We start from the raw sequence: 21,974 nt of genomic DNA, 5'->3' as shown, positions 1-21,974 counted from the left end.
CTTTGTCAGTCTTATCTTCCTCGTCACCACCTTAACATATGTCTGATCTGGTATTAATTTGAAGAACTCACCTCATATCTGTTTCACCACAACTGCTTTCTCCCTCGTGCCCAAGCAGCTAATTTTTTTTTTAACCTTTTGTACGAAAAACAAGGGGACCTACTTGGTTTGTACTTGAAACAACCCTTCCTTAGAAGTCATCCATTGATCCACCACAGCTTCTGGTTCCGTTTTACCCTGGCAAGATCACTCCTCAGCCCTATTCAAAAGGGCTGCATTACGAAACCTAGCATACTTATCCCTGCAGCAAACCATACAAATACTGGTTTGACAATCCTGTTGACATGTAATGGATGTTCATTTTCAAAACATATTCAGAAGGCCAATGCATATACATCACTATCCAATAATATGAACTAAAGGCATCTCCAACTATTAAGCTTCAAAATAATCTCACTCATGAAAACGAATAAAATACAAGATGTAAAATTTAAATTTTCAACTTGCATCAGTTTTCACAGTATAGGACACTAACACCATACCAACAGTAACAGATAATGCAGAGGTTATAGAAAGGGTGGAATAATCACCACTAGGGGAAAAAAAAAGCACTAAGCAAACTGTTGGGCTTGAAGGCAGACAAGACTCCAGGGCGTCATGCCCTCCATCCGAGGGTATTAAAGGAACTGGGTGCAGAGAGAGTGGATCCGCTGATCATATTCCAAAATTCCCTCATTGCAAGGAAAGGTTCCAGTGAACAAGAAAAATGCTAATACAACATCCTTCTTCAAACATGAGAGGCAGAAAGTAGGAAATTATAGACCGGCTTGTTTAACATGTCATTCAGAAATTGATACAATCCATCATTAAGAACATAATAACGGGGCGTTTGAAAAGTCAAAGAGCAAGCCTTCAAAGCCAGCATGGTTTTATGATGGATGAATCCTGTTTGGCTAATTGGCTGGAGTTTTTCAAAGATGTAACAAACAAAGCGTGTGATGGACATTCTATAGATATAGTATAGCTGGACTCTCAGAAGGCATCTAAAGTTAATATACAAGATAAGATCACAACTTACTAACTATACCTTGTATGTTCACATCCAAATCATCTATATAAATGAAGAAAAGCAGTGGACCCAGCACTGATCCTTGTGGCATGCCAGTGGTCACAGGCCTCCAGTCTGAAAAGCACCCCTCCACCTCTGCCCTTTCTCTTGTATCTTCAAGCCATTTCTGTATCAAAATGGCTAATTCTCCCTGTGTTCTATGTGATCTAACCTTGCTAACCAGCCTATCATAAGGAACCTGGTTGAATGCCTTACTGAAGTCCATACTGATCATGTCCACCACTCTGCCCTCATCCATCCACTTGGTTACTTCTTGAAAAAACTCAATCAAGTTAGTGAGACATGACTTCCCACACACAAAGCCATGTTGACTATCCCTAATCAGTCCTTGCCTTTCCAAATACATATAAATCCTGTTGTTCAGAATTCCGTCCAATAACTTGCCCACCACCGATGTCAGGCTCAGTAGTCTATTATTCCCTGGCTTTTCCTTACCACCTTTTTAAACTGTGGCACCACGTTAGCCAACCTCCAGTCTTCCAACACCTCACCTGTGACTATTGACGATGCAAATATCTTAGCAAGAGGCCCTGCAATCACTTCCCAGCTTACCACAGATCTCTAGGGTACACCTGATCAGGTCCCAGGGATTTATCCACTTTTATGCTTTTTAAGACATCTAGAACCACCAGCTCTGTAATATGGACATTTTAAGATGTTGCTATTTTCCGATGTCTTATTTCTTCCGTATCCTTCTCTACAGTAAACAATGATGCAAAATACTCATTCAGTATCTCTCCCATCTCAAGAGGCAGCCCTGTTGATCTTTTAAGATGCCCTATTCTCTCCCTAGTTGCAACTGTGAACCTGCACTCCAAGGCCTCTTTGCTCAGCAACACTCCCCAGTGGCTTACCATTAAGTGTATAAGTCCTGCCCTGATCTGCCTTTTCAAAATGGGGCACCTCACATCTATCTAAATTAAAATCCATCTGCTGCTACTCAGCCAACTGGTCCATCTGATCAAGATTAAATTGGAGATGCAGTAGACAGCAAAGAAGGTTCTCTCAGAGTACACTGGATCTTAATCAGATGGGCCAATGGGCCGAGCAATGGTAGATGGAATTTAAATTTAAATTTACATAAATGCAAGGTGCTTCATTTTGAAAAGGCAAATCAGGACAGGACTTATACACTTAATGGTAAGGTCTTGGGTTGTGTTGCCAAACAAAGCAACCTTAAAGCACAGGTTCATAGTTCCTTGAAAGGGAAGTTGCAGGCAGATAGAATTGTGAAGGTAGCATTTAATCTGCTCACCTTTATTGGACAGTGCATCGAGTGTAGGAGTTGGGACGGCATGTTGCAGCTGTAGAGGACTTTGGTTAGGCATCTTTTGGAATACTACGTGCAATTCTGGTCACCCTGCTAGAAGAAGGATGTTGTGAAATTTGAAGGGTTCAGAAAAAAAACTTACAAAGGATGTTGCCAGGATTGGAGGATTTAAACTACAGTGTGAGGCTGAGTAGGCTGGGGCTATTTTCCCTGGGAAGTCGAAGGTTGAGAGGTGACCTTATAGAGGTTTATAAATCATGTGGAGCATGGATAGGATAAATAGACAAGGTCTTTTCCCCAGGTCAGAGGAGTCCAAAACTACAGGGCATAGGTTTAAGGTGAGAAAGGCAAGATTTAAAAGTGGCTTGACGGGCAACGTTTTCACAGAAGGTGGTGCGTGTATGAAATGAGCTGCCAGAGGAAGTCATGGAAGCAGATACAATTACAACATCTAAAAGGCATCTGGATGGGTACATGAGAATAGGAAGGGTTTAGAGGGATATGGGCCAAATGGGACGAGATCTACATAGGATATCTGGTCGGTATGGACACATTGGAACGAGGGGACTGTTTCCATGCTGTACATCTCTATGATTCCATGACACGGAGTTAGGGATAATTTATTTTTTAGCTTAGATCAAAGCTTGGCTAACCAACAGAAAGCAATGAGTTGAGTTAACTGAGTTGTTTCCTGGTATGCCAGGATGTAACTAGTGGGGTGTCACAGGGTTTCAGTGCTTGTGCCACTAGTGCATAATTCTTTATTGCAGCTGAAGATTAAGAAATTTACAAATGGATATGTATAGGTTAGGTAGATGGGCCAAAATTTGGTACATGACACTTAACATGACTAAGTGTGAAGTTACCTATTTTGGTCAGAGGAATAAAAAGACAACTTATAATCTAAACAGAGAAGAAGATCTGGGTGTCCTCATGTATGGCTTGCAGAAATCTATGACATAGATGCAGCAGGTAATAAGGAAGATAAATGGAATTTTAGCATTTGCCACTAAGGGAATAGAGTATAAAAGTAGAAAAGTGTTGCTGTAAATTGTACAAAGCAGTCGTGAACACGCACCTGGAGTGCTGTGCACAATTTTCATTCCCATACTGAGGCGGGATGTAATTGCATTACAGGCATTTCAATGGGAAGTTCATTACATTGATTCTAGAGATGATGGGTTTGTTTTGTGAAGACAGATTACACAGTTTAGGCCTATAACATCTGGAGTTTAGAAGAATGAGAAGAGATTTGAGGTACATAAGATATTGAATACTGGGGTTCCTTAAAAACTGAGCTTTCCTAGTATTTACTTGTTGTATAAGATTTCATTTCAAAGCGATTACAGCAGTACTTAACTTTTCAAAATTCAAGCATACGAAAACAAAGGGTCACAATGCCCAAGGCTAGCTACAATAATTTATCTAGTGCCAAAATGCATCCTATTATCAGTGTGCTGTATGTGAAAGTAAACTTAAAAAGACTGGTAATCCAATTTTCAGATGAGGCCAAGGAAGGAGACAGTGATCATCCAAGGGAATAAGTGGCTGTCCCATGCCTAATGGGACAAAGGATTCAGACAATTGATTGACACAGACAAGAACATGAGCCACGAAGTATGATATAACACTAAGTGTCAGTAGACAGAGAGAAGTACTCAGGATAGGCGATAGCAGGGAGGCCTGCAGGGGCTAGGCCAAATCTGCACTGAGGCTGATGCAGGAGACTGTAACAGGCAATTCAGTATAAATGCAACTATTTAACAAGTACATTTACATCACATTAAACATCCTTAAAATTACAGGCAAAGTAAATTCTGAAAAGTTAAGCTTTCCCATAATAACTCCACCCCCATTAACATTTTTAACACTATTTTGACCCCACCTCAAACCTTGTAGTGAACCACCCCTACAATCCCTTTAAAGGTGGCCATTTTACACAGCAATTGGTAAAGGCCATATCAGCTTTAACACTTAAACCCAACATACTGGAACCTCTCCAGTCTGGAAATCAATTGTTCAAAAACACCAGTTGAGAGATTTTTGTTCAGCAGACCCAAGCAACTCATGCATTTGACAAATCACATTGGGTTTCAAACATACACGGCATGTGAGCAGTTAAAGCAAAGTGTATACAATTGCTGCTAAAACAGACGAAATATCTATTTTGCAGCTGACGTCAAACTGGCCTTAAAAACTTTCTTTAAAAAGTGTTTGAGTGAAAGAACAGTTGATTAAGTAGTAGCTGAAACTGGGTTTATGTTAAGTAACTCAGATTATTACTCGGATACAAAAATCTTGTATGTGTAAGGAATATACATATGTAGTCAACTGAGTTTAACGTGGCACTTGCGTGCAACTTACAACAGAATGTAGCATTAGATGGAAGTAGAGAAAGAGATGCTCTGTTGCTTTTGTCTAGGTGTTTTCAATCGCTATTAATCAATGCTTACTCTGCAAATGCAGAACTTGGTGAGTGTCCAGAAAATGACTAAGTGTTATTTTAAGGCTCAAAGTAGTATAGCAGCTGGTGAGGGGCAATAAAATTTATATAACCACAACCAAATTGACTACAGTGAAAATTCAGGAAGTCCGATTGGAACAGGAACATCATTTATTGTTGAACACCAAAATAGAGCCACCGCTCACGATATTCACAGGCATGCCCCAGCCTAGGGCACAGTTCTGCAGATCCACCCCTGCATCTGCTTTATGGGTATTTTCTTAGCAGCCTGTTCAAAAATGTTATTACACACCTCTGGAGCAGAAAGGACTTGAACTCAGGCCTCCATAACCCAGAGGTAGGGACATTACCACTGTGCCACAGGGCAGTGGGTCTGCTTTTTTTTAATATCCAGAAAGGTCTTACACATCACTGAATGTTGTTTTCCCCCACCAAATTACTGCAACTAAAAACTATTAACTGCCACCAGTAAAATCCACGCGCAGCTAACTGGATATTGACATGCAGAGCCCTTTACAAGCAACACAAACCATTGAAAAAGATGAAGCAGTAGGGAGTGTGGGAAGGGGCTGAATCAAAAGCGAGTTGGATGGGGGAATAAAACACCACATCCTCTGTGGTGCCCCCTTCTCTCTAAAGGCATCAAGAGCATTGGTGGGGCCTGCTTTTCTTTCACCCCTATATTCAAAAGTGTTATTACACTCAATTGAACAGCTTTCTCGCTACCAAATCACCATTCTGTTTTATTTTGTTTTTAAACCATCACTATTAAATCATGTGTGCAAAATTAAAAATTACATTCAAAGCCCATTACAGACAATGCAAACCATTAAAATGAGGCAGGGCAGGGAGAATGGAAAAGACTAAATCAAAAATGGAGTTGGAGGGGGAAATAAAACCCATGATGCCCACCTCTCTCTAAAGGCTGCAAGAGCTGGGTCTGCTTTTTTAAAATTTAAGCTATTTTCCTGATCAACCTGTTCAGCGACATTACTACTCACCTCGAGATTTGAACCCAGTCCTCCCATTCCAGGGCGGAGGGTCACTAACATCCGTCGACAACAGGGCTTTTAACAGATTACATATTTATGTGTGGAACTTTAACAGAATTCATCCCACAAAAGGTTCGGTGTTACAAGCTACCAGCTCATGACAGGGGTAGAATTCAAGCTTACACATAGAGTGCTGCCTTAGCCCAGTACCTCAGACCACTCAGCCATACTGACCCTCTTCTTAATAAAAAGGGCTCCCTCTTGCTACTGAGATGATGGGGCATCCTTTTTCATTTTGCCCATAGCCCCGTTCCTGCTGTGTTCCATGTCTGGTAAAAGAGCATACAAGTCAATGAACACCTTTTCTGAGAAAGCCATTGAAGAGTCACTGCAGGGGGCTTGTATTCAGTGGCATGTCTGCCAAAACAACAGCATCTGAGGAAGATAATAAAATGTGAGGCTGGATGAACACAGCAGGCCAAGCAGCATCTCAGGAGCACAAAACCTTGCAGGAACAGCAACTCATATTCCGCCTGGGAACCCTGCAGCCATATGGTATCAATGTGGACTTCACCAGTTTCAAAATCTCCCCTTCCCCTACTGCATCCCTAAACCAGCCCAGTTCATCCCCTCCCCCCACTGCACCACACAACCAGCCCAGCTCTTCCCCCCCACCCACTGCATCCCAAAACCAGTCCAACCTGTCTCTGCCTCCCTAACCGGTTCTTCCTCTCACCCATCCCTTCCTCCCACCCCAAGCCGCACCCCCAGCTACCTACTAACCTCATCCCACCTCCTTGACCTGTCCGTCTTCCCTGGACTGACCTATCCCCTCCCTACCTCCCCACCTACACCCTCTCCACCTATCTTCTTTACTCTCCATCTTCGGTCCGCCTCCCCCTCTCTCCCTATTTATTCCAGTTCCCTCCCCCCATCCCCCTCTCTGATGAAGGGTCTAGGCCCGAAACGTCAGCTTTTGTGCTCCTGAGATGCTGCTTGGCCTGCTGTGTTCATCCAGCCTCACATTTTATTATCTTGGAATCTCCAGCATCTGCAGTTCCCATTATCTCTGATAGCATCTGAGGAAGGTTCCTGCCTGAAGCTTTCTGTGGTTTTGACCATGTACAATACCAGTTCCACATTTGCTTAAGAAAAAGATAATTTCCAAGATTCCTGGAGGGTTGTTACTGAAATGCCTCACATGGGCCGTATCTGTCCTGGTCATTTATTTTTGAGACTTAGGAAAAACTTCAACTCCACTGTATTCCCTTGAGTCGGTGCCCGTTTTATAGCTTTTATCTTTTCTTCAACAGGGTTGAATCTGTCCTTGTCAATTCTGTACCGAGACACTTTACCTGGAGCACACATTTTTCCCTTTTTAGCCAGTAAGACGACCTCCAAATTCTCCACATTTCAACCTTGGGTGCTACTGCAGAAAGATACATTAGACTGCCACTCTACACACCCCTTGGATGATGTTCTCTTCACCCTACAAAAGACGATAAGTCAAAAGGTACCCCAAGTGTACTCATCCAGTCCTTTCAGAGCATTTATAGGAACATACTTTCTGGATGATCTCTCAAGATCTATTTCGAAGTAGGCGTGGCTTCGATTCAATGTAAAAGAAATGTGACCCTCCAGGAGTTCCAACTCAGCCTCTACTCCGGTGCATAGGACAAAGGGGAGTCTTGAAGTACTCAGGTGGTACCTCTGGGTCTACGTAAATCTTGGCCTCAGTACCTATTATCTTCCCGAGGCTCTCTTGAAACACTATGGGATACATCCAGCACACATTTTCAAAATCTGTTGCTAGTACAGGCAGATTTTCATTAGCTATTCCTTTCCTAAAGGATTAAAAGCTGGTCCCTGCACCACCATTAATGGCAGTCAGATTGTCTGTTGCCCATGTGCATCAGTGGTTATAATGGTCCCAAACATAGAAAATAGCTCTCCAGAGCACATGCCCAATCCAGCCATGGTGTCTAATAGGCTTAAGAGGCAAGATGTGTCAATTTTATAAAGATTTGCTCCCCAACCATAGGTATAGCAGTGTCTGAGTCTATCTCCATATCTACAGGTTGGCCATTTATCTGAATGGTTTTATTAATTATGGCCACTTTAGCAGCAGTGATACAATTTAGTTGTATCAATTCCTCATCCTCAGGTTAATTTATTTGCAAAACCTCGTCTTGAGGTAACTTTGCCCTTTGGTCTGGACAGTATGCGTTTTGCCCGTCTCAGTAGCCATATCTGCAGCAGACCCTGTGATTCCTTGCTGTATTATGAAGAAATTTCTCATCCAATTCTGGAACCTTGGTGCCTCCAACTCCACTCTTCCCTTCCTTGGTAACCAAGTGGAGCTGAGTATTGCCCACAGAGGACTTGGCTCTGTGGTACACGAGTAAGCCAAAGCGGAGGACAATACCAACTATGGATCTCTGTAGCTCCTGAGCCCCTTTCTCCGCATTTTTGCAGGATAAAAAAGGGGCGGCTATGTGGCTTTCTTGAAGTCTGGACCTGATTCGGTCAATATTAATTCCACAAACTAAACTATCCTTTAATATTTCCCAAAGTGCTAACCCATACTCTGTGTTTTGCCAATTTCCACAGTAACTGGTTCCCCAGGAAGTTTATTTACCACGTTAAACCTGTAACCTACAATATAGAGGAGGTTTGGGGTCAAGTGATAATGGGCCACAATAGTTGGAAAGATTGACTCCAGGCCTACCAGGGAGGCAAAACTCTGTGATACTGAAAGTCAGAGCCCCACAGGTAGTCAGAAGAATGGCTTTTTGTCAGTGACCCCCTTCAATCCTGCTTGCCTTTAAGAAAAAAATACCTTATTTTCTTAGCGTACAAGGGCGAATCATCCACACCTATATCATAAGATTCCAGTCTCCCCACACAGCAGCATTTTTAATACTTCTCCATCGTAGTCTCACCGATTGCAAGGTGAGACTGTCCAAAACTTTTCTTACTGCCATCACCAACATAATAACTCAGGAGATCTGACTAGGAAGGTATAGTGCTTGTAGGTGAACACCAAAATAGAGCCACTGTTTGTGACTTATGTAGGTCAGTGTCAGGTCAGGACGGTAAGACACACCCATGGGTCTGCTCTTTTATTTCGTTAGCCTATTTGCTATTCAACCTGTTCAGGGATATTACAAACCTCTGGAGCAGATGGGACTTCGACTGGGGCCTCAAAGTCCAGGGATAGGGTATATTACCACTGGGTCGCAAGAGGGCCCCCTCCCCAAAGTGAAGCACAGGTACCACTGAAAGGCTCAGGTGATGAGTTCCAGCTGGACAGGCACTGTCTGTTACCAAGGAAATTCATACTCAACAAAAATCATTCCTCATGGGCCTTAAAGGCATTATCACGAAGTATCTCTTGAGAACACACCCAGGAAGACAGGACAAGTGATACGTCACAGTTACAGCTTGAGATAGTTCATGAATGCAATTTTTGTCCAAAGCAAATATTCCTGCAAGTGTAATGTTTGAAGTTCAAGCAGTTTTGGCTCAGATTTTGAGTTGAAGGCTGAACTACAGACATTATGACACATCAAGGTTTCTTTCTAACTGGATTTTTTTGTACCAATAGGCAGTCACACCTCTCAGAGTTGAGTCATCTGATGTGATCAATTGTCAAGGACAGGAGATTGTAACTGAGAGAGAGTCTGGCAAGGAGATTCCGATGACAACTGCCTCAGCCTTCATAACTGTCCAATGGGTATACGGTTTTCATCTTGTCTGGACAAGTCGGAAGGTTGCAAGAAGGGGGTATGACGAGCTAACTGACCACTATATCATAAAAATTACAGAAAGCCACTCAAGTGGGGAAAGTGAAGAATAAGTGGTAATGGCAAACAGTATAGTGAGGCGGATTAGCACCATTCTCTGCAGCAAACAGCAGAAATCCAGGCAACTGTGCTTCCTGCCCAGTGCTAGGGATCAGTACATCTAATCAAAGCTGCACAGGGACTTGCTGTAGGAGAGGAAGATTCTGTCATCCTGATCTATGTAGGTACCAATGACACAGGCGAAAAGAGGAGGCTCTACACAGTCATTATGAGATGCAGAAACCCAAAGATCATAATCAGTCTATTATTGCTTGAGCACATGGCATAGAGGATATCAAATTAGAGATGGGAATGTGTGGAGTAAAGACTGGTCTGGCACAGAGGGGTTCTGGGTGTTGGCACACTAACATCAGTACTGGGGGATGATGGCTCCGTACTGATGGTTTGGAACAGTTTCCACCTGAAACATGCTGGGAATGATATTCTTACTGACTGCATAACTAGGTGAGTAGAGAGAATTTCAAACTGAATAGTGGGTTCAAGGGATCAAATCTGGAAAGAGTTGGTAAATCAAAGAATAGAGTCAAGGCCAAAGTGAAAGATATTAATAAAGGAAATGATAAACTGACCATCACAGGAAGGGAACACAGTACAAATGTAAAAGTCAAACAAAAGATAAGACGAGAATTTACAAGGACAGCAAACAGGATTAATCTAACGGTTCGGTATTAGAATGCTCACAGCAGTTTAAACAAAACAGATAACCTGAGAGTGCAAATAGATATGTACATGTATGATCTGGTAGCCATTAAAGAGACGTGGAGGCAGAATGACATGGACCGAGTCCTGAATCTTGAAGGGTACAGAGCATTTAGCAATGAAAGAAATGTAGGATAAGGTGAAGGGCAGATCAGCATATTGGCGGCATAGAGGAATCATTTAAATTCAAGAAATCCATGATGTGGAAACGGTATGTGTAGAAATTATACTTCATCGTCTATCACTGGTCCAAAGGGATACCCAAAACCTAGTGGAACAAAGACGGGCAAAGGATAGATTAGTTAGGGATTAATTGGGTGAGGACTGATTATATGAAGACTGGCCAGGTGGTGGACAGTGAGGAACAAGGTCTTAGGTTACAACAGAATACAAATAGATTGGTCAGATGGGCAGCTTAGTAGCAGATGAAATTTAACAATGACAAGTATGAGGTGATATACTTTAGAAACAGTAAGACAACAAGGGAGTACTTAATGAATGGCAGCATACTAGGAAGTAAATTTTGAAGAGCATGGACAGAAAGTTTCCCATAGTTGAAACATCAATAAAAAGGTGCATAATTTTAAGTTGAAAGTTTTAAGAGGGGTTTTGAGGAAATTTCCTTCCACTGAGGGTGTGGGAATCCAGAAGGCACTGCCTTGGAGGGTAACCAAGGTTGGAAATCTCACAACCTTTAACATGTCATAACATTCAAGGCCGTGAGCCAAGTACTAGAAAGTGGGACTTGAGTAGAATTAGAGTATTTTGTTGGTGCAGACCCAACTGGCATAAGGGGCACTTCTGCATAAAATGAGAAGCTAGTAGTGATGTGGGAATTTCATGCAATATGGTCAACAGAAATAAAGCCCTCACCAAAAACCTGGACTTGGACTCTAAGTACAGTTATCTTCTAGCGTACAACAATGAAGGCAAAAGTTCATTTGTAAGAGTAGTGTACAGTAACCCTTAACAGTAACCAAATATCAGGAAAACACAATGAGAGTGTGCTAGAAAAGGAAAGTGATCATCATAAAAGTCATTAATATGCATATCAACTGGAAAAGTCAAGGGATAAAAGATAACTTAGACGAGCAGTTCATGCAATGTTTTCATGACAGTTTCTTAGAACAGCATGCTCTGGAGCTGACCAGACAGCAAGCAACAGTAGTTATTGTGCAATGAGACAAGATTAATGATCTCTGTGAATGCACCCCTAGTTTGCAGCAACCATAATATGATTGAAATTGCATTTTGTTTGAAGGGGTCTAGATTCAAGACCGATTTTTAAAATTTCAAAATGGCATTCAAGGGCATGAATACAGAGCTGTCAGAAGTGAACTGGCAAATTGGGTCAAAGGGGGGGGACCTGATTGAGGTGTACAAAATCATGAGGGGTATAGACAAGGTGGATCTATACCCACCTTGGTATAGATGGGTATACCAGCAAGAAGCTTTTTCCCCCCCCCAGAGTGGGGGGATTCAATTACCAGGGGTCTCGAGTTCAAAGTGAGAGGAGGAAAGTTTATGGGAGATATGCATGGAAAATTCTTTACGCAGAGGGTGATGGGTCCCTGGAACGCGTTGCCAGCAGAGATGGCAGGCACAGACATGGTAGTGTCTTTTAAGATGTATCTGGACAGGTACATGGATGTGCAGGGAGCAAAGGGATACAGACCCTTAGAAAATAGATGACAGGTTTAGACAGAGGATCTGGATCGGCGCAGGCTTGGAGAGCCAAAGGGCCTGTTCCTGTGCTGTAATTTTCTTTGTTCTTTGATAGGTCAACACAGATGCAGTGGCAGGCATTTAAGGGGATAATTTCAGAGTAGATATGTCCCAGCAGACAGACTGACCATTTGAGGTTGACTAGAAACAGTAAAGATGTTGTGCAAAGACAGTGGTAGGTCAGAAGTTTGGGCAAATTATTAAGACAAGAATTACCAAAAAATTTAAATGAAACAAAAAAGGAGAGACAGTCAGACAGAAAATAAAAGAAAACACATTGTCGAGTTTTGATAAACGGAGTCCTCATGATTCCTGGTTCAAATCTAGCTTCAGTAAAAAGATTACTCCAGTTTTAAACAGCTAAAAGGCATCTAGATGAATATGAAAGGCTTACGAGGGTTATAGGCTAAATGCTGGCAAATGGGACAAGGTTAATTTAGAATAACTCTCAATAGGTTGGGTGAGTGGGTAAATCAGTGGCAGATGCAGCATAATTTGGATAAATGTGAAGTTTTTGCTTCTGAAGTGAATAAAAAGAAGGCAGATTACTACCTGGATGGCTGTAAATTGGGAGAGGGGTGCGTGCAGCAGGACCTGGGCATCCTTGTGCACCAATTGCTGAAGGTAAGCATGCAGGTGCAGCAGGCAGTAAAAAAGGCAAATGGTACGTTGGCCTTCGTTGTGAGAGGTTGAGTTCGGGAGCAAGGATGTGTTGTTACAGTTGTACAGGGCCTTGGTGAGACCACACCTGCAATAGTGTGCACAATTTTGGTCTCCTTTTCTGAGGAAGAATGCTCTTGCTCTTGAGGGATTACAGCAAGATTTACCAGGCGAATTCCGGGGATGGCGGGTCTGATGTATGAGGAGAGATCGACTAGGTTAGAATTATTTTCGCAGGACTTCAGATGAATGGGGGCAGGGGATCTTGTAGAGACTTATAAAATTTCAACAGGACTGGACAGGGTAGATGTAAGGATGATGTTCCCAATTGTGGATATGTCCAAAATCAGGGGTCACAGTATGAGGATTCGGGATAGATGATTTAGGATGGAGATGGGGAGATATTTTTTCCACCCTGGACTCTTGTTATCTGATTTTTGAAGGCATCCCACTTTCCAGCCACCCCTTTGCCTGCAAATATCAGCCTTTCAATCTACTTTTGAAAGTTCTTGCCAAATGCCATCAAAGTTGGCCTTCTTCCAATTTAGAACTCTGACTTTTAGATCAGGACTAACCTTTTTTGTAGCTATTTTAAAACTAATAGAATTATGATCACTTGCCCCAAAGTGCTTCCCCACTGACACCTCAGTCACTTGACCTGCTCTTGGGAAATGAAACAGGGCAAGTTTTGCTCCTTCTCTAGTAAGTACATCCACATACTGAAGGAGTTAACATGTAGTGCAGATAAAGGAAAACTGGTGGTTGCCCAAAGGCATTTGATAAAGGTTATTGCAGAAAACGAAAAGGTCATGATGTAAGCAGTAGCATATTGGCCCAGAGAGAAGATTGGTTGGCTAACAGAAAGTAAAAGTAATTTGGTCTTTTTCAGGTCAACCAAAAGTAATGAGTCGTGTGCCACAGGGATCAGTGCAGGGCTCACAGCTGTTTATAATTTCTTGCACTGACTTAAATAAAAGGAATGTAAGGTATGGTTGCCCATCTGGTACCCTTAGGCAGGATTCCTGCAAAGATACAGCAAGAAAGTTAATAGAACATTACTTCTTATGAGCGGATTTCAATACAAAAATAGGGAGATTACACTTCAATTATGCAGCACACCAGTAAGATCAGAGCTGGAGTACTGTGCACTGTATTGGTCACTTCTTTTTAAAAAAAAGGATAAAAATGCATTGAAGGCAATATTAAAAGATTTATTGGACTAATTCCTGGGATTGTTTGGTTGTCTCATGGTTAAAAGTTGAACAAGCTATGCTTGAATCTGCTGAGTTGGGAAAAACAAGGGACAATTTGATTGTAACATGAAATTGTAAGGAGCCTTGACATGGTAAATCTAGAGAGGATGTCTCCGCTCATGGGAGAATTTAGAACTGGGGGTTACAGTGTAAAAATTAAGGGTCACCCTCTTAAAAAGAAATTAGGCAATTTTCTTTTCTGATGGTCAAGTCTTTGGATAGGCAGAACAATTCTTTTTACTGCGTTATAATGTTTCATCACCATATTGTGTTTTCAGTTAAATATTTGTACCCACATTTCCATTCACATACTTGTGATTAGTCATTCGATGTTATTCTATAATCCTGAAATAAACTGATCCCAAGCATTCCGAATTGCAGGGCTTACGCTGTACTTTCTTTATTAGTGTCTTTATACACAGAATCCCAACAAGAATCATTGGATACTGATCAGGAACACAAAACCACAATAGCTTCCATTCAAATGTTCCAAGACCAAACATACCCTTAGGAGCATCACAGCTAAAAACAAATTATACAGACTGAAGTTCAGACAAACTTTATAACCACCCAGACACGTATCAGCTACTCATCATGCTAACCATACGAACTATCTACAGCAGAGCAAAGTCCAAAGACAAGGATTCTAAAAACTTAGACAACAAAGCCAAGAGTTCAGGAAAGCTGTCATTGTTGCAGAGAGACTGACTGACACAAAGAAACTTAAGCCTATGAACTTTGATGTCAGATAAAACTTCAAAAAATCATCTAACATACAGTACAGGTGGTGCTCCTCTAAGTGGCCAGAGGAATAAGTTCCCAGCAATATACTTTTTATTATGATATTGTCAGGCTCCTGAAAGACAAATTCTGCCCACAAGATTACACCTAGCTGATGAAGTAAGGAGATAAAGCCTAAAAGGCTCTCGCTTCTGGTCAGAAATGCCCATGTGCCTGGGCATGGCCTGCTTCAAGATCATTAGAAGGTGAGGAGTTTGACTAGAATGGCACAATGGCCAAAATGTAATGCAGGTGTCCGAAGGAGAGCTCAGGGAGCCACATTTGTCTTGTGTAGCAGAGCAAAAGTTCACTTGTTCCCGATTTTCAGTACAAGTACATACAAAACAATCTCACAATCCTGTTAATGTTTTATGTTTTAAAGTAGGTGCTACAAAACATACCATAGGAATAACTGGCTTACGGTTGGCACGTATTCATAGTGAAATCACTTTTTGATCCTTCAACGTTAGCTCTGTCATTATGAAGCAAAACTTACCTATCGTTGAATTATTCACCCACCAATAGACAATGTGAGCTGGGATTAGGTTTAAGCCATCATTAATTACCATCATTTTACGCTACCAATGTATTATCGCAATGGTAATCCTGTTCAGTACAAGAGGAAGCACAGGTTTAAACATTTGGCATGCTTGGTTTAGCAGCTAAATAGCACGATGTTACATGTTTGCAATTATGACTGATCACCTTAGAGTCAGAATTACCCTCTTAAACATAACAATACCCAAGCATTAGGGATCATTGGTTAGCATGTGATGGTCTGTGCATAATGCCAGCTGATTCAGGGCTGTCAGGTGTGCAGATAGGTACAGCTTCTTTCCTGTTAACACACATGCTTGTGGGGAACCTGCTGATACATCATTAACAGACAATGAGATTCTGGCTCTGGGATTTTATGTGGCAGAGCAGCAAACAAGAGAACGTCATACCAAGCCAAATCTTTAAAAACAGTAAGCAGAATAGCTCAAGGGGTTGAGCAGCCTACTTCTGATCTTGATTCTTATGGTTAGAAGTCCATATGTATTCACTGACACCAAAAGACCTATTGAGAATAGGTCTTCCAAGTTACAGCTCCTAACAGATCTAGCAGTTTTGCACTGGCCAATAGGTGACTCCAAGCAGCTTGTGCTTTACAAATCTTAAATTCTGCAGAACTCTTATAGTACAATCTCTTACTAAATAAATATCAGAAGTGTACCTTACAAATAATGAAAGAAAAAGATTTAATTAAATTTGTTTACAGATTTAAGTGGCTCAAATGCAGAAGACAACAGATAGTTATGCTAAAAGCAAACATTGCTGAAACTGCCACAGTCACACCACCATATAATGAACATTCTCACACTTGAATTCTGTTAGTTCCTTATAGTAGTAAAAAGCAACGAGAAACACTAATTAATTAACTTCTTTGTTTTTGCAGAAATTTCAATCATAAAATACATTTATTAATTCAAGTTATGCTTGGTAATACACCATAACTTCTTAGGTGAAGATAACTTGCAACTGGGACTTTTAAAATGGAGGTGGGCAAATTTAAACTATTAATCTTTCAGGTGTTTGAAGAGCTGCACTTCCAAGAGGCATAAATCACAATGGCCGAACAAGAAAGGAGCAAGAAGTGAACTACCACACCATTGTACATATGCACGTCCAGTTACATCCAATAAGAAATGAACACTTTTCGAACATAAGTGATCAATCTTGTTTAGCAAGCTATACATCATAAAGTAGCTAGCGCACAGATAAAGTAATATGCTCCAAATACTAGCAAAATTGTTCGGAGCAAGGTATGGGCATGAATACAGGATTGACTGAAGACAGAAGAGATAGAAGGGAAAGGGTCTTTTTTAGGATGACAGCGACTGGTGAAGTTCTGCAGGAGTCAATGTTAGGACCACGGCTATTCACATTATACATTAACAATCTGAATAAAGGAATTGAGGCATTGTTAATTTTATTCATTTACGGGATGAAGGCATCACTGGCTAGAGCAGCATTTATTGTCTAGTCAACCACATTGATGAGGGTCTGGAGTCATATGTAGGCCAGACCAGGTAGGAATGACGGTTTCCTTTCCTAAAAGGACATTAATGGACCAGAAGGGTTTTTCTGACAATCGGCAATGGATTCAACAGTCATTATTAGACTCTTAATTCCAGATTTGTATTGAATTCAAATTCCACCATCTGCAAGTGGGAAATTGAACCAGAGTCCCAGAACATTCTCTGGATTAACAGTCCAGCAATAATGCCACTAGGCCATTGCCTCCCCATAGCTAAGTTACTAAGTTGGCAAGTTATGCAAAAGGTAGGTGTAGGGGAGAGGTAGTTTTGAGGAGGCCGAGAGCATGCAGAGGGGCTAAGGCAGGCGAGGAGAGTGGCGTAAGAAGTGGCAGATGGAATACAAGGTTGGAAAGTGAGAGGGATTATGAACTTCAGTAGGAAAACTACAGGCACAGTCTATTTTCTAAACTGGGAAAAGCTTCAGAAATCTGAAGTACAAGGGACTTAGTCCTGGTTCAGGAATCACATAAGGTTCACATGTGGGGTCAGTTGACAGGAAGGCAAATGTAATGTTAGCACTCATTTCAAGTAAACTAGAATTTATGAGCGGGGATGTATTGCTAAGAGCGTATAAAACTCTGGTCAGACTACATTCGGGATATAGACAGCAGTTTTGGGCTCCATATCTAAGGAAGGATAGCCTTGGCGGGGGTTCCAGAGGAGGATCACAAGAATGATTCCAGGGATGAAGAGCTTATGATATGGAGGAGCAGTTGTGGGCTCTAACTCTGTATTCAATGGAGTTTAGTTAGGGGGCAGTATCTGATTGAAACTTAACAGTATACTGAGATGGCTGGATAGCGTGGACATGGAGAGGATGTTTCCAATGGTGGGAGAGACCTAAAAGCACAGAATCAAAGTGAAGGCACGACCCTTTAGAACTGGTTAATTTGTGGAACTCAGTGCCACAGAATGCTGTGCAGGCCTAAACATTAATTGTGTTTAAGATTGGGAAAGATAGGCTCTTGATGAGGGGATCAAAAGTTAGAGAGGAAAACAGTAAAATGGGGTTGAGAAACATATCAAATGACAGACCAGACAAATTCTGCTCCCTTATTTAATGGTCTTAAAGGCCTCAGCACATATGCTTTTGCAGCAACCTTGTGTTTATTCCCATTTAATGCAACCAAACTGCATGTTCAAATCCTAGCCGAAAGTAACACTTAAAAGCCTAATTTATTACAACCTATTCATGATCACATCACATAAGCACTTATTTCTTGAATTAATATACCACTGTATATCTGTAACTAACACAGTTGTTTTAGAATTGGCCTGTTTGCTCTCCTAACCCACCATGTTTACCTAACAGATAAACTCACTGAGCAAACCCAAAAAATGTCAATGCTTGTCAAAACGGAACAAGGAAATGAAAAACAGGTGATTAAGTCCACACCTCCTACTTACAGGATTCCAAAGCGCATTTTTTTAAAATCAAACACATGGTTCCACCCAAAAGTAAGGAAGTAATTGTGGCCATTTATAAAATGCTGTTTGACCTCAACTTGAGTTCTGAGTTTTGAAGTTTGAACACCACATTTCGGGAAATGAAGAGATCAGAAAGCACATAAAAAGGGTTGAAAGAAATTATTTCAGTGATTACAGACTTTAGCATATGACATACTGGAGAAGCTAGAACTGTTCTACTTAAAGAAAAGGAAGCTGAGAAATTTAGCTGGAGGCATATAAAAATCACAAAAATGTCTAGACAGATGAGATATGGAGAAGCTACACTCATTGGTAGAAGGGATAAGAACCAGTGTATGAATTCAAAGTGAACAGAAAAAGAATCAAATGCAACATGAGGAGAAACCTCATTAAAAACACTCAGTGAAGAGGATTTGGAATACACTGCCCACGAATGGGGGAACCAAACCAACTGAAGCTTCCTAAAGCCAACTGGTTGCTTATATAAACAAGAATAGAACTGCAGCAAAGAGTCAAAGAGCCAAATTGGCCATGCTATTGCATAGCGCCAATGCAGATTGATGGGCAACTGAACCTCCTTACATTATACGTTGGAAGGCAATGGCCTAGTGGCATTATTGCTGGACTGTTAATCGAGAGACCCAAATAACGTTCTGGGGGACTTGAGTTTGAATCCCAATACTGCAAATGGTGGAATTTGAACTCAATAAATATCTGGAATTAAGAATCTCACGATGACCATGAATCCATTGTCGATTGTTGGAAAAACCCATCTAGCTCACTAATGTCCTTTAGGAAAGGAAACTGCCATCCTTATCTGGTCTGGCCTACATGTGACTCCAAGCCCACAGCAATGTGGTTGACTTAACTGCCCTCTGGACAATGAGGTATGGGCAATAAATGCTGGCTCGCCAGTGATGCCCTCGTCCCATGAGTGAATTTTTTTAAATTACCTAACGATTTTATCATTCATCAAGAATTACTTGTGCTGAGATGCTGTAAAACAAACATCAGCAGTTCTCCACTAACTCACTTATGTTCGAAGTTAGAGTTTTGAAAAATGCCAATCTACTGCCTTGACCCAGTCTTCAACTTAAGTCCATAAACAATTTAGAACAGGTAACTTGACTGGATAATCAACAAGTAGTATTGTTTTCTTGCAGAGGTCGGCTGCGACAGAAGTCCACATCACTAATTTAGTCAGGAATTAAACAAGGACCTTTGAATCCAAATATTATGACACCACAATATGAACATAGTCTTTACTCACCAAGATACTAAACAGACCAATAATTTAGTTCAACTAGATCCCAGTAATGACATTCAATTTGATTAAAGCAAACCTAGTCAGTTGTGTTTAGGAGTTGTTTTTTAAAAAACATGATTCAATGCTCTAATTAAAAATTGATCCAGTTTAGAGAAAACAAAATGTGCAGCTGGATGAACACAGCAGGCCAAGCAGCACCTTAGGAGCAGTAAAGCTGATGTTTCAGGCCTAGACCCTTGTGTTCATCCAGCTCCACCCTTTGTTATCTCAGATTCTCCAGCATCTGCAGTTTCCATTATCTCTGATCCAGTTTTGAGAATCCTTTTTTAGTCGTCCATGGTTCTATTGAGAAATGCCTAATAAAAACAGCAAGTAAGTGCCAACAAAATTAGTCTTCAGATGTGAACTGTATTTTAAGCGTGTCCCAAAAACAAAATACATGACAAAGAGGTTGGATCTCTAATTTAGACTTCTATTAAATCCCACTTCCAATGAGGTAGACTATCTTAGAAGCTGAACAGCAAAGTAATTTCACTGTCTAATTTCACACGTTGATTACAAACATTTAAACTGCTCTCCCTCTCGCATATCCACATGCAAACTATATATTATAAAATCAGCCCACACAGAAGCACAAATAGAAATAAATTTCACCTAAAATCAGCCACTAGATGGAGTCTAATTTTCAAAATATTCACAATCGTTTTTCGAAGAACGTTTAAAAAAAAATTCCTGCATGAATAACTACAACACTGACAAGAGACCTACAAATCACTTGAGTTTTTGATCTACTGTCTACGTCTAATGTTTACGAATGAGAAGCACAAAACACGACAGGGATGCCAAACTGTTAGATTTATCCGTATAAAATCCCCGCTACCCTCTGCAACGCGAATATAACCTCGATAACATATAGAACATACAAATTTCTTCTCTAATTATTTCAAACCAATATTCAGCTTCTGAATTACAATACACCTTTACAAGCCGACAAACATGTTCACTCATGACTCTGAATCTAATCAATTGTAAGATCATTTCAGAAAAAATGTGAACATAAAACTCCAAAGGTAATGAATCAGACTAAAGCCTTTTATACTTGCTAAAACATCATCTAATCCCAACTAAAATCCGTCGTGCCTACTGACAAAGCAATGTTTATTCCCGTTAACAGAAAAATCACGAGCAGAGTACTACCGCCTTCTCAAGGCGAACTAGAGGCGGCAGTAAATACTGGCCAGTCAACACCCAAATCCGACGAAAGAATTTTAAAAAAGCAAAATCGATGGGCTGAATGGCCGACTTCGGCTTCTGAGTATAATGGTGTGATCATACAACTATCACTAAACACACCGTTTGTAATATGCACAAACATATAAAAATGTAGTCAACACAAGTCAATTTTGTCTGTTAAAACAAAGCAACTTACCTCCGTTGTCTGTCCTCTTGAGAGCGCCATCCTTATGAGGACAAAGTTCACATTTCTTGGAAAAAGAAAGGTACAAAAATAAACAAGGACACTATTCTATACCACATGTAAACTATTGGCGTTCGCTACCAAGCTGTACTGTCGGTAGAATTAATCGCAACCAATTAAGTCACCTAGTATCTGTCATTGACTGAAATCGGCTTCGATTCAAACGCCCAACCTCGTATACTTCAATAAGACCTCACTCTTTACGCATAGCGTTGTAAATTAGCATGCTTCACTTATTTCACCCCCAACTGTGCTGAAAATGTCACTTGCTCTACCCTTTCTACCCTGAAACTAACAATCTGTGCATTCAGCTTGTGAAGCAGACGCAAGTACCTCTAACAGCAACACAACTTAACAAAACGTTCATTGCTTTCTGAGAATATCTGCTAATACACCAGTGCCAAACTTAAAGGTATTCCCACAAAAGTAACCTTCAGGCGAAGCCATTCTCGTGAAGAGGCTAAAAAAAAATCAATATTCAAATTCCTACAACTTTGGGGCAATAACAACTCGACCAACCAAAAATAACACAAAAAAGTCGCTTTTCTCTTCGAATCCCACGACTGAAAATTTGAAGGCAGTATTGAGTCAATACTGAAATAGAATGAATGCAAGTGAACTTCCACCCCAGAAAACGGACTGAAAAGGCGATCCTTTGGTTTTGAAAAAGAACTCCCTCATGTAGCTCTGCTAAATCAATGCCGTTGAAGCGCTAGCCTACATACTGCAAATAGCAGCACTTCACAGTCTTCCGCATATTTTATTTTCGTCACTTGGGGAGACCACTGATCATGTACTGAAAGCACGCAATGATGACGGTCCTTTGCTCTCGACGTGATTGCTCCACCAATCGACAGCAGGCGACTGGGGAATTATAGAAAAG

The 21,974-nt window shown here is 41.0% G+C and overlaps 1 protein-coding gene across 8 annotated transcripts in view; it reads right to left on the bottom strand.

Annotated features, from left to right (window-relative positions):
* mllt10 (MLLT10 histone lysine methyltransferase DOT1L cofactor) overlaps positions 1-21,974 on the bottom strand; it is a 647,928-nt gene that overhangs the window by 620,142 nt on the left and 5,812 nt on the right. For 7 of the 8 annotated variants that reach the window (XM_059638794.1, XM_059638800.1, XM_059638789.1 and 4 more), the window contains one exon: positions 21,044-21,098. In XM_059638794.1, coding sequence (XP_059494777.1) covers positions 21,044-21,098 — 55 coding nt within the window. Of the gene's footprint in view, positions 1-21,043; positions 21,099-21,522; positions 21,629-21,974 lie in introns of those variants that run through there. The other variant, XM_059638805.1, reaches the window with a different exon arrangement.

This window comes from Stegostoma tigrinum, chromosome 2 (assembly GCF_030684315.1).
Source record: "Stegostoma tigrinum isolate sSteTig4 chromosome 2, sSteTig4.hap1, whole genome shotgun sequence".
In the NCBI taxonomy this organism is placed as follows: domain Eukaryota; kingdom Metazoa; phylum Chordata; class Chondrichthyes; order Orectolobiformes; family Stegostomatidae; genus Stegostoma; species Stegostoma tigrinum.
Note: the sequence above shows the minus strand (reverse complement) of the source record. Positions and strands in the feature narration are given on the sequence as shown.